We start from the raw sequence: 12,954 nt of genomic DNA on the forward strand, positions 1-12,954 counted from the left end.
TTAGGGGTGTGTCTTGCCCTCTCTGAGCCTCTGGGTCTCCTCGGCTATAGCTACTTCCTCCTGGGATTATTCTGGGGATTAAATCACATAACTCATTGCCTTAGTCTACTTGGGCTGCCATAACATAACACCATAGATTGATTGATTTAAACAACCAAAATTTATTTTATCACCATTCTGGAGACTGGAAGTCTAAGACCAAGGTGCCAGCAGGGTCAGTGTCTGGTGAGAGCTCTCTCCTTAGGTGGCAGAGAGCCACCTCTTGCTGTGTCCTCACATAGCAGAGAGATAGTTCTGGCCTCTTCCTCTTCTTATAAGGACACCAGGGCTTCCCTGGTGGCGCAGGTATTGAGAGATAATGGAATACTACTCAGCCGTAAAAAAGAACAAAATAATGCCATTTGCAGCAACGTGGATGGACCTAGAGATTGTTATACTGAGTGAGGTAAATCAGACAGAAAAAGACAAACATCGTATGATATCGTTTACATGTGGAATCTAAAAAAAGGGTACAAATGAACTTATGTACAAAACAGAAGTAGAGTCACAGATGTAAAAAACAAACTATGGTTACCAGGGGCTAAGCGGGGGGAGGGATAAATTGGGAGATTGGGATTGACATATACACACTACTATATACAAAATAGATAACTGATAAGGACCTACTATATAGCACAGTGAACTCTATACTCTGTAATGGCCTATATGGGAAAAGAATCTAAAAAAAGAGTGGATATATGTATATGTATAACTGATTCACTTTGCTGTACACCTAAAAACTTAAACAGGGACTTCCCTGGTGGCGCAGTGGTTAAGAATACGCCCGCCAATGCAGAGGACACGGGTTCGAGCCCTGGTGCAGGACGATCACACATGCCGCAGAGCAGCTAAGCCCGTGCACTACAACTACTGAAGTGCACGCACCTATGGAGCTCGCGCTCTGCAACAAGAGAAGCCACCGCGGTGAGAAGCCCGCGCGCCGCAACGAAGAGCAGCCCCCGCTCGCCACAACTAGAGAAAGCTGGCGCGCAACAACGAAGACCCAACGCAGCCAAAAATAAATTAATTAAATAAATAAATTAATTAAACAGGTGGGTCGGTTTATTCATAATCTGGGTCACACGTCCAGGCTTCTCTACTACATGGTGAAAGGCCTGCCTTGACCCCACTGTACTGGAGATGTCTGTGCTCACCCAAGTCTAGGGTCTGCTAAAATGGTCACCAAGAGCCCTAATACTTGGAGCTGCCTGCCTAGATGCAGATGGCCTCCCAGCAGAGATGGTGTCTGGTCCCTGTGTGGGAGTGGGGAGATTTGGGAGCAGGGCTGGTTTCTTGGGCCTGTGACTCGTGCAGTCCTACAGCACCCTGCACTTGAAGGAAGGGCCCTGCTCTTAGTTTAATGCTCTGTTGTCACCATCATGAAATTCCTGATCCTTTTTGAACCTGAGGTCCTGAGTTTTCATTTGGCCCTGGGCCCTGAAAATTCTGTAGCCCGTTCCACTCAGGGACCCCAATACGATTTGTGAGGTCTGCATATTCCGGAACCATTCGGAATAGTAAACTCTCTATAACTTTGGGAGAGGCCACAGCAGTGAGAGGCCCGCGTACCACAAAAAAATAAATAAATAAAAAATAAGGACACTAATTCCACCATGAGGGCCCCACCCTCATGACCTCATCTAACCCTAACCCCCTCCCGAAGGCCCCACCTCCAAATACTAGCCCACAGAGGATCAGGGCTTCTGCACAAATTTGTTTTAGGGAAGACACCATGTATTCCATGGCACTCATGCAAAACACGAAAAGTGTTGCCCACATTCAGTAGCATGTCGGGAAGTATTTGCTGGTGGTCTCAGGATGGCTGTTGAGGTTTAAATCCTGGCTCTTCCTTTCATAGGCTGTGTGTTCCTGAGTCCATTTCTCAAATTCCCTGGGCCTCAGTTTCCTCAGCTGTAAAATGGGAGTGATCATCATGCCCACCTCAAAGGCTTGGAGCAGTGCTGGGGATATGAAAGAGCTTAGTAGGCCCTGACCTCTAACAACGAAGAGGATATTTATTTTGTTGTGGGGGGGTAGGTGGAGGGATCTAGGCACCAGGGAGCAAGGGTAGCGGTGCAGGTCCTGTGAGGTCTGCACTATACCCTCCCCTAGTACATAGATGGGAAAGCAGAGGCCCAGAGAGGGACAGAGAGTTGTCCAGAGCCACACAGCCCACCAGCTGCAAAGCTGCAGCTAGCACTTGGCCCTTAGGTATCTCAGAGGAGGCAGTGGGGGCCTCTGAAGGGCAGGCCAGGTGGGCAGCCACACCTCCCTGCTCCCCACAGTCCCCAGGTATCCCCAGAGACACGCCTGCTGGGGGTGGCCTCCTAATCACACCTCCTAATTACGGCACCTAATTACCACGCAGCCCCAGGGAAAGGCTGGGAACACTTTTTTTTTTTTTTAAATAAATTTATTATTTATGGCTGCGTTGGGTCTTCACTGCTGCGGGCTTTCTCTAGTTGCGGCGAGTGGGGGCTGCTCTTCTCATTGGGTGGCTTCTCTTGTTGCAGGGCACAGGCTCTAGGCACGCAGGCTTCGGTAGTTGTGGCTCGCGGGCTCTAGAGCACAGGCTCGGTAGTTGTGGCTCACTGGCTTACTTGCTCCGCGGCATGTGGGATCTTCCCGGACCAGGGCTCGAACCCCTGTCCCCTGCATTGGCAGACGGATTCTTAACCACTGCACCACCAGGGAAGTCCCCTGGGAACACCTTTTAAAGGCCTTTAAACACCCCAACAGTGGCTCCCGGCCCTGCCAACGCCAGGCTCCCAAGGGTGCAGCCAGAAGCTCCGGGGAGAAGGAAAAGCACAGAAACAAAACACACTTATTGTCAAGCTCAGCCCTGGGGGGCAGTGACAAGGCCTAGAGGCCTGGGTTCCCAGCCCCTGCCAAGCTGGTGACCTCCAGATGGGCCACACGCTCTCTGAGCCTCTCTTGTCCCCATTTGCAAAATGGGTTACTAGGAAATAAACGCGTAAAGACGACTTAGACTGGTTCCCAGCATGCAGGAAGTCTGTGCCATCCGCAGCGTCATTACTATTGTTTGTTGCCGTGGCCAGGTTCAATCCGTGGTTGGGGGAACTAAGATCCCGCACATGTGCAGGGCCCAAAATAAAAAAAGTTACGGGCAATAATAAGTCCTGGCAAAGATGTAGGGAGATCTGAACCCTCCTCCAGAGCTGTTGGGAACGGAAAATGGGGCAGCCACAGTGGAAATCAGTTTGGTGGTTTCTCTAGAAGTTAAACCTGGAGTTTCCATCTGACGCAGCAATTCCACTCCTCGGTACCTACCTAAGAGAAATGAACATACGTGTCCACATGAAAATCTGTACATGAATATTCACAGCAGCACTACTCACAATAGCCGAAAAGTAGAAACACCCCAAACGTTCATCAACAGATGAATAGATGAACAAAAGGTGGCCCCTCCACGCACGGGCATATCACTCAGCCATGAAAAGGAGAGAAGCACTGACACTCGCTACAATGTGGCTGGACCCTGAGAACACGATGCTCAGGGAGAGAAGCCAGACACAGAAGGACACACGGTGTGTGATTCCATTGATGGGAAACGTCCAGAACAGGCAGATCCACAGGGACAGAGTGGATTCCTGGTTGTCAGGGGCTGGGGGAGGGGGAGGGGGAGGGGGAGGGGTGACTGCTCATGGAGACGGGGCTTCTTTAAGGGATGTTGAATGAAATAAGCCAGACACGGAAGGACAAATACTGTCTGATCCCACTCATAGGAGGTCCTAGAGGAGTCAACACCATAGAGACAGAAAATAGTTGGTGGGGGCCAGGGGCTGGGGGAGGGGATGGGGAGTGTTTAATGGGGACAGAGTTTCAGTTTGTGAAGATGAGAAAGTTCTGGAGATGGATGGTGGGGATGGCTGCATGACAATATGAATGCACCTACTGCCACTGAACTGTGCACTTAAAAACAGGTAAGATGGTTAATTTTGTTTATCCATTCCTCTGTTGATGGAGATTTGTTTCCACTCTTGGCTATCGTGAATAATGGTGCTATGGACATTGGTGTACAAATATCTGTTTGAATCCTTGCTTTTTATTTTTATTTTATTTTATTTTTGGCTGCATTGAGTCTTTGCTGCTGCGCGTGGGCTTTCTCTAGTTGCGGCGAGCGGGGGCTACTCTTCGTTGCAGTGCACCAGCTTCTCATCGCGGTGGCTTCTCTTGTTGTAGAGCATGGGTTCTAGGTGCGCGGGCTTCAGTAGTTGTGGCTCGCAGGCTCAGTACTTGTGGCGCACGGGGCTTAGTTGCTCTGCGGCATGTGGAATCTTCCTGGACCGGGGCTTGAACCCGTGTCCCCTGCACTGGCAGGCAGATTCGGAGGGTAGGGCTGGGAGAAGCCTTCCAGGTTCTCTGGAAAGGAATTCATTTCATAGACAAGCAGGCAGAAGCCCAACACAAGCATGTACCTTAGAGGACTGGCGTCCAACATTTAGCGTTGGCACAAGGCGTGTAGCTAAGTGACTTGTGCAAAGGCCAGCAGCCCAGCCATAGGGCTGCGATCACAACCACAGCCCCCCTAGATGGACAATTCAGTCACTGCTATCCGCACCATTTTGCTTTCTCGCCCTCCCACCTGCAGCCCAGCTCCCTGAAAAAATCCATTTCATAGCAGCGATTTTATTCAGAAGAGGTGGAAGGGAGCCAAACAAAGACACCAATGAGGGTGGAGACAAAGTGATATGTGTTGTTTTAAATCAGAAAAATGAACACAAAATGCAGAAGGACCTCAGAGGTTAAAAATTACGCTGTGAGCTGAGACAGCTTGAGGGTGCACAGGGTCCTGTGCATTTTTGGACCTACTGGCTCCTTTGTACGAGCTCTCCTCATTCGGTTATCTTGCCCTGTGCTTGATCAATAAAGCTAAGATAAATTGAAGGAGCAGGCTTCCCTTGAGAAACTTATCATCTAATAGGAAGAGACAGAGAGGTGAATAATGCGGAATTCAGTGTGGTAAGCACTACGCTAATATTTATGCAGTGGGGGAACGGAGAAGACAGAATAGAAGTTCTTACAGTCTCCTCGGGCAGTAAGACAAGAGTGGGCACGGAACGGGCGAGAGAAAATGCTCCTCCCTCTTGCCTGGGCTGCTCTGGACAGAGGTGAGACCGTGTTCGTGCCCTCTGGGGCTCGGTCATGTCGGGCCAGTGTTCGGAGGGCTGTTATAATGCACTCTAACCATCTTCTGGTTGAGACAAATGAAGGCTGCATTGCCAAGCAGACGGGGGCATTCTCAAGTTTCCACACGGGACTAGTACTGTAAAGCAGCAAACCCCAAACAGTTGTACTCTGTCTAATAAGGGGGCAGGAACAGCCCATGCCTTTTGCAGGAGTTTCTTCCCAACAGTTTCCCCGCCCCCCCATCTACCAGAGCTAAACGTCCCTGTACTGAATTAACCTGTACTGAATTAACGTGTCCCTGAATTAGCTTGAGAGTAGCTTTCCACTCAGCCCTACCCCAGACTCCCCCCACAAATGGTGCTTAGGACCAGAGGCACTGATCCCAGCTGATGAGAGAAACTGCCTAGCAGGGCAGCTGACCTCCACGCTCTGCAGCAGCCTGACTGCAAAGTGCACCTGCCCCTCCTGGGAAAGGAATCTGAGTCCCTTTCCTGAAGCCTGCACATCACAGGTGATGGGAACCGATGACCAGAGCAGGTGAGTCAAAGGAGAGGGAGAGAAAAGGGCCACTCGGGTGGTCACGGCCATCCCTGGGGGGGCGGCAGTGAAGACGCAGACACACAGGGGAGTCTCAGGTCACCCAGGTGCAGAGGCTGTGGTCATGGAGAGGATGTAGCAGCAAATGGCAGAAAGTCTGAATCTGGGTCGCCGGGGTCCCTGGACCTACGCGTAAGGTCGAGAGGGTACCTGGGAGGCAGGCATCTCCCTTGTCCGTGGCCCCCTTTACCTGCAGGCTGGAGAAAAGGTGCAGCTTCCCCTCCTAAATTCACAGAAACTTTCTCCAGAGATGGTGGACGGCAGTTTGACAGCCAGAGGGCCCCAGAGATCAGCCAGCCCAGCACCATCCTGACCACATGGTTAGAGGAGGAAGCCGGGGCCCGTGCAGGGTGACCCGCTGGGTCACGGAGGCCACACCAGAGTCTGCAGGGACCCCAAGCCACCAGACGCCCAGGCCTGTGCTTGTCCGGGCGGCTTGGACCTCTGAAGGGCCTTCTCCGCCCGTCTCACCTCATCACGCTGGGAGGAAAGGCAGAGTCTGTGTCCTAGATCCATTCCAGGTAAGAAAACACAGGTGTCAGAGGACAAGTGACGCCTGCCAGGTCACAGCTGGCGCCTGACCTGGAAGCAGGTTTGAGGCCCTTTGCCCAGTGCTATTTCCCTGCGTGCCTGGGTCTCCCTAAGGAAAGGCCCTCAGTCTCAGCCCAAGCCATCCCCCGGTTTTCCTCTTGGAAGATGCTCAGAGCATCCAGACGTTAACCCGGACGGGCCCTGTGTTGCTGCCCCGGCCCCAGAGGCTGCGAGTCTTTACCTTCAAACGCCCGGGCAGCATCCACGAGGTGGGACCAATCTAACCCCGTGGCCGTGTCCGGGAGGGGCATCAGGCCAGGATCTGCGCACTTGGACTTATCTGATAAGGACCCATCGGAGAACCAGAACTCATCTAGACAGAAACAAAACCAGAGTGTCAGTCAGATCACAGCACGGCTACCGGCCGGGCCCTCAGAGGGGCCCAGGGAGCTTTTTGTAAAAGATCTCCTGTCCCAGTAAAGAAACAGACATCCCACCGCAGTCACCCAAGAGACACAGCGCTCGAGAGGAGGGGCTTTGTGAAGGAGCCGCGACCTCCAGGCTCACTGAGAGGTCGCCAGCAGGCAGGGGCCGGGTGCAAGATCAGGACTGAGCCTTCACACGAATCAGAAAAGCAGAGGGGAGTGTCTCCCAGGTGGGCTTCTCCCGAGGACACCACCCCAGTCTGACCACCCTCAGGGTCACTTCCTGTTTCCCTTGGGGTGACTTCCCCCTGTGTGAAGAGTGTTGAAGCCTCTGCTGTAGAAACGGTTCGGTGCAATCTCTTTTGTGCATTTCGCTATGTACAAAAATGGTGGTTGGATTACTCTTTTGACTTCATGAGGCAGCGTGATCATTGGCTAAACCAAAACCCTCTCCCTAACTGGCACCGAATGTTTGCTAGTCTTCCTTTCTCTGTGCAAACAGACCTTTTACATTTCTTCTCTTTAAACTCTCATCACACGACTTGAAGCGTTTATGTCACTAGCCATAGTGGTTGTTAGGAACTCATTATGCATCTGCGGACAAATTTCCCAAAGGCTGGACCTTCTCTAAGGTGCCTCTCCTGGCCCTGCCTAGAATGTGGTACGCAGCTGCTCTCAGACACATCTGACTAATTAGACCAATCAAAATAATGACCACCTGGCCGTCTGAGCCCGCAATTAAGGAAGGGACGTAATTAACCAAGTGCACCTGTAATTTTAGCGCCCACATCCTTTGGGGAAACCGTGAAATGCTCGCACCTGGACCAGGACAGAGGGTGCCTGTGATCTGGCCTTGAAGGACCCTAATGCTCTGTTTCCCAGCACCTTCCACATGCAGCTCTTAGGCTACCTCTAACAGCTGCAGCTAACGATGAAGCCACTGTTTTTAACATTAACCCACTTAAATGTGGAACCATCGCCCCCTCCATCTTGAAGCGAAACCAGTAAGGGGTATTTTATCAACACCGTTCCCGCCACCCTCCCTTCTCCACGTGCTCCAGCGTGTTCTATGTGTGATGTTCTCTGTCCTTGTCTGCTTCTCTCCTGACGGACCCCTGTGAACCCAGGGAGGCACCGAAGGGCAGAGGCTGCGCTGACCCCGCCCAGGTCCCGTCTTCGCCCAGAATTTAAGGTTCAACCCCCCCACCCCCCCCCAGAGAGAAAGGTCAGGAAGCCCAGGGACCCTCAATCACTTCCCCTGTCTCTCAAACACATCAGCTGCTTTGCTTAAAGCAGGTTTTCTGCACCAAGTGAAAAGAAACTATTTGACTAGGTGGGAATTACTTTTGCCACTGATTTCCCTGCGGCTGAGTTGGTCAGGAATAGGGGTGTGCATGTCGCAGCTCTGGGAAGGGGGCCACGGGCCGGCTGGAAGCCGGTGTGCATGGGACACGCCCCTCACCCGCTGCCTCTCCTTCCCTCACTGGAGAGGAAAACATCAGGGAGTGAAAAATTATTCAGCTGAATGAACATTTTTACCGAAAGTACAGTCTCTTGGTCATGTATTGCTAAGAAATGTCAACCTGAGGATTTTCTTTGCCTTTATAAAGAAATAATCCTTCACCTGAGCTTCTGGCATCGTACAGCCTAAAATCAAACCCAGTACACATTCTGTGTGCTGTCTGCTTTCTCCCCAGCACCAGCAGACAGCGCCCTGACTGGCTCTAACAGGAGTCAGGGCAGACAGCAGAATAACAGAGGCCAAGAGGGGAAGAGGCAGTGAGAGAGGAGGGCTGGGCTACAGTCCCTTGTCCCCTTCCTCTTCCTGTCCCTCCTGCGTTCGTGAGCTCAAAGAGCATCTTCCCCAAACACCCAACGGGGGACTGACAAAGGAGCCCTGACCAGCCTGGGTTAAAGATCGGAGCTCTCACTCTGTGTGGCACCGATCTGAAGTTTGGTGGCCAGGAAGCTCCTGCCCAGAGTGAGTGTGTGTGGAGTGAGAGGGCCTAGCGACCCACAGAGCAGGGGCGTGTCACCGTCAGAGGCAAACCCAGGGCATCCTTCTAACCTCCTCCAACTTCTATGGAGAACCAGGAAGCAAAAGGAGGGATATTTCTTCTTTCCTGTAAACAGTCACTCCTCTCCCCCAGTTGTCAATGGGACTTTCGTGTTTATTTGACACTACAGAACCGACAAAGATGCTTAGTAAATTGGAGCAGATTCCCTCCCTCAAGAGCTTATTTGGAGTACTATCCACTCAACCATCTATGGTGTGTTTGTTAAATGCCTACTGTATGCCGAAGGATGAGGCAGAGCAGTGGGTAAGACAGACAAGGCCCACCCTCTCACAGAGCTTACACGACAAGTGACACCGAGAGAGGGAAGAAACAAATGAACAAGATCCTACGAGCAGCGGCATGTTGGAGGGAGGCCTGTCCAGGGAGGTGACAGTCACCAAGACACAGCCCAGCAGCAGCTGCCTGGGGAAGAGCAGCTCTGAGAGCAGAGCTCCGAGAAAGCACGGACTGAAGTCCAAATGCATTGTCGTTCAGTAAGCAGGACGATACCAGTGTCAAGGAGTGTCACCTGAAATGAAGTAGGAGCCCCCTAAGTTCCTCTCTGTATTCTTTTTTTTTTTTTTTTTTGGCCGTACCACACAGCTTGTGGGATCTTAGTTCCCCGACCAGGGATCCAACCCATGCCCCCAGCAGTGGAAGCAATGAGTCCTAACCACTGGACCACCAGGGAATTCCCCAGGAATAGCAAACTTTCTAAAAGTTTCCGCTTTTTCTCTTAGGGCATTGGGACTAGGGAGACCCTGCATCCTCCTAACTCGTCTCTGGCCCAACTGGATGCTGTTTTATTTATTTATTTGTTTGTTTATTTATTTAGGCCATGCCCTGTGGCATGTGGGACCTTAGTTCCCTGACCAGGGATTGAACCCGGCCCCCTACAATGGAAGCCTGGCATCTTAACCACTGGACCACCAGGGAAGTCCAAGATGCTGTCTTATTTAATGTGTTATCTTGCTCGTGATGAATTTTTGGCATTAATTTTTATTTTAAAAAATATCGTGTTCCGCGCTTTCACTACCGTGGCCTGGGTTCAATCCCTGGTCAGGGAACTGAGATCCCGCAAGCCACACTGGGTGGCCACAGAAAAAAAAAAAAACACAACAAAAAACGGTGTTAAAGTAGTTTTATCTTGAAGGGCTTTTTGGGTGGAAGGGGCTTCAATTTTGCTTATTCATGTCAACCTAGTCCTAACCCTTCCTCTGCCCAGGAAAGGTGACCAGAGTCCTAACTCCAGATGGGAAAACCCAAGGCCCATCCAGGAGGCAAGGTGCATAGTTGATGGTGATAGTAATAATTAAGAGCTTGTCTATTTAGCACTTGCTGGGGGTTCACGTGTATTATTTCAACAGCTTCTTCGAGGCCTGAGTCAGTCCTGTCCCCCCTCTGCCCACAGCCCTCCAGGGCTCTGACCTCACTGAGTAAAAGCCCAAGTCCTTCCCACAGACCCCGAGGCCCTGCACCATCTGTCCGGTCCTATCACCAGCTACTGAATTTGCAGGGCCCTTGTTCAAAAATGGCAAAACAAAACTGTGAGGCCCCTTGTTCAAAAATTATTAGGAATTTCCAGACCAAAACGGCAGATCATTAACCCAAGCGCAGGCACTTCTGGGAGCAGCACCCCTGCGTGAATGCAGGAAGCTGCTGCTTCCCTGCCCCCATCTCCTCCCAAGCACCCCACCCCGGGCCAGCCACAGTGCTGCCTCAGGGCCTTTGCACTGGCCTACTTGAATAAGCCACCCCCCCCACAGCCTACTGGCTCGCTCTCTCACCTTCAGGCCCTCTTAGAGGCCAAGCAGGCCCCCTCTGACCTCCCTCTGTGAAAAATCGCACCTTCCCAGCCCTCCCTCTTGCTTTGTTTTCTCCATAGCTGTTACCACCTTCTGACCTGCCAGGGATTTGGTTCATGTGTTTGCCGTCTCATGTCATCTCCACCAAGGTCGGGGCTTTGTACCCCTTCCCACCCCCACGTCCTGGAGCGGGGCCTGGAACACAGTAGGCGCTCCATAAATGTGTGTTGAAGGCATGGCTCCCAGGAAGTCGGCGGTATCACCACCTCCTTTCTACAGAAGAGGAAACCGAGGCTCAGAGAACAGCCCGTGAGCCAAGGTTACAGAGCATGTCCCTGGCACGCGTCCGGGTCGTGCCATGACTGCGCCGGCGGTTTCGATGGGGGCAGCCGGGCCCCCCGGCTCTGACACATGGGGAAACCGAGGCCCTGGCGGCTGTCGGGGCCACCCGGCCGGGAGGGGCCGCGGCGAGGCGGGGGCGCGCCGGGCCCAAGGTCACTGCGCCGGCCGGCCCGGGGGAGGCGGATGGGTGGGGATCCGCGGGCCTCCCCGGGCGCGCGCCCCCCTCCCTCGGCGGCGCGCACGGGGCCCGGGAAGCAGCAGCGGCGGCGGCGGCGGCAGCAGCAGCAGGTGGAGCCGGAGCCTCCGCTCAGCCGAGGCCGCGGCCACTGCCGGCGTCGCCGCCATTAGACAATAGGAGCGGCGGCCGGGCGTGCGGGGAGGCGGGCGGCGGGGAGGGGCGGGGAGGGGCGCCGGGCGCGCAGGAAGCGGGGCCCGGGGCGCGCCGGGGCCGGGCGCGCGGGGAGGGGGCGCAGGAAGCGGGCGAGGCCGGGCGCGGGAGGCGGCGGCGGCGGCCCCGGGAGCTGCCGATCGGCGCCGGGACAAAGGCGCGGCCGCCCGGCGCCCCGAGCAGCCCGAGCCGGGGCGCACAGCCGGGGCGCAGCCCGCGCCCCCCGCCGCGACTGACATGATGTTTCCACAAAGCAGGCATTCGGTAAGCGGGGCCCGCCGGCCCGGCGCCCCCCTCCCATCCGGGCCCGGCAACCCCCAGTTCCCGGCCGGGCCATCCCCCCAGCTCCAGGCCCTGCGTCCGCCCAGGTCCTGGCCCGGTCCCCCCAGTTCCCAGCCGGACCCTTTCCTCCCCCAGGTTCGGGCCCTGCGCACCCCTCAAGGACCTAGCCCTGCGCCCCCCGCTCCAGATCCCAGCCGGACCTCCCCCACCCCCAGCTCGGCGTCTCCCCCCCACCTCCTAGGCCCAGTTCCCTCCAGCTCTGGGCCCAGCGCTACTCCCCACCCCCAGCTCCCGGTCCCCCTCCCAGCTTCCGGGCCCAGAGCACCCCCCTAGCTCCCAAGCCAGGTCCCCTCCAGATCCCAGCTCAGATCCCCCCAGCCCCGGCCCCAGCCTCTGGGCCCTGGGCCCCCCCCCCATCAAGCCAGCCTGGGCCTCGGCGGCCTTCGCCTCGGGCCTGGGGCGCCCCGGGAGCCCCACCAGGCACCTCTAACGCCGGGGCTGCTTTCGGGGCCTGGGAGTGGGGGGTGACCGGAGGCGCACCCCTCTCGGAAGAGCACGGCCCGGAGGAAGGGTGCTAGGAATCTGGGGTGGGTCCCCCCGGAAGATTTCGGGTGCTTAGAGAAGCCCCTCCCCCAAGGGGAGTTTGCAAGGAAGCCTCATCACCCCCCCGTACGCCGCCAGCTTGGGGAGGGAGACCCTTAGGACGCGTTCTCCCCCCCTCCCAGAAGCAGTTGGGGCGCTCAGATGTGCACCCCCTCTCGGCGCTTTGGAGGCGCGGTAGAGGGCGCACCCGGGGAGGGGGCGCAGGAAGCGGGCGAGGCCGGGCGCGGGAGGCGGCGGCGGCGGCCCCGGGAGCTGCCGATCGGCGCCGGGACAAAGGCGCGGCCGCCCGGCGCCCCGAGCAGCCCGAGCCGGGGCGCACAGCCGGGGCGCAGCCCGCGCCCCCCGCCGCGACTGACATGATGTTTCCACAAAGCAGGCATTCGGTAAGCGGGGCCCGCCGGCCCGGCGCCCCCCTCCCATCCGGGCCCGGCAACCCCCAGTTCCCGGCCGGGCCATCCCCCCAGCTCCAGGCCCTGCGTCCGCCCAGGTCCTGGCCCGGTCCCCCCAGTTCCCAGCCGGACCCTTTCCTCCCCCAGGTTCGGGCCCTGCGCACCCCTCAAGGACCTAGCCCTGCGCCCCCCGCTCCAGATCCCAGCCGGACCTCCCCCACCCCCAGCTCGGCGTCTCCCCCCCACCTCCTAGGCCCAGTTCCCTCCAGCTCTGGGCCCAGCGCTACTCCCCACCCCCAGCTCCCGGTCCCCCTCCCCGCTTCCGGGCCCAGCGCACCCCCCAGC

General features: G+C 55.8%; 1 protein-coding gene across 1 annotated transcript in view; it reads left to right on the forward strand.

Moving 5' to 3' along the window:
• The first annotated feature begins 12,443 nt into the window (after positions 1-12,443).
• LOC102973517 (TLE family member 5) overlaps positions 12,444-12,954 on the forward strand; it is an 8,799-nt gene continuing 8,288 nt past the window's right edge. The window contains exon 1 of the mRNA XM_024134247.3: positions 12,444-12,603. Coding sequence (XP_023990015.1) covers positions 12,577-12,603 — 27 coding nt within the window. The 5' untranslated portion in view covers positions 12,444-12,576. The remainder of the gene's footprint in view (positions 12,604-12,954) is intronic.

The sequence above is a fragment of the Physeter macrocephalus genome, chromosome 2 (genome assembly GCF_002837175.3).
Source record: "Physeter macrocephalus isolate SW-GA chromosome 2, ASM283717v5, whole genome shotgun sequence".
Lineage (NCBI taxonomy): Eukaryota > Metazoa > Chordata > Mammalia > Artiodactyla > Physeteridae > Physeter > Physeter macrocephalus.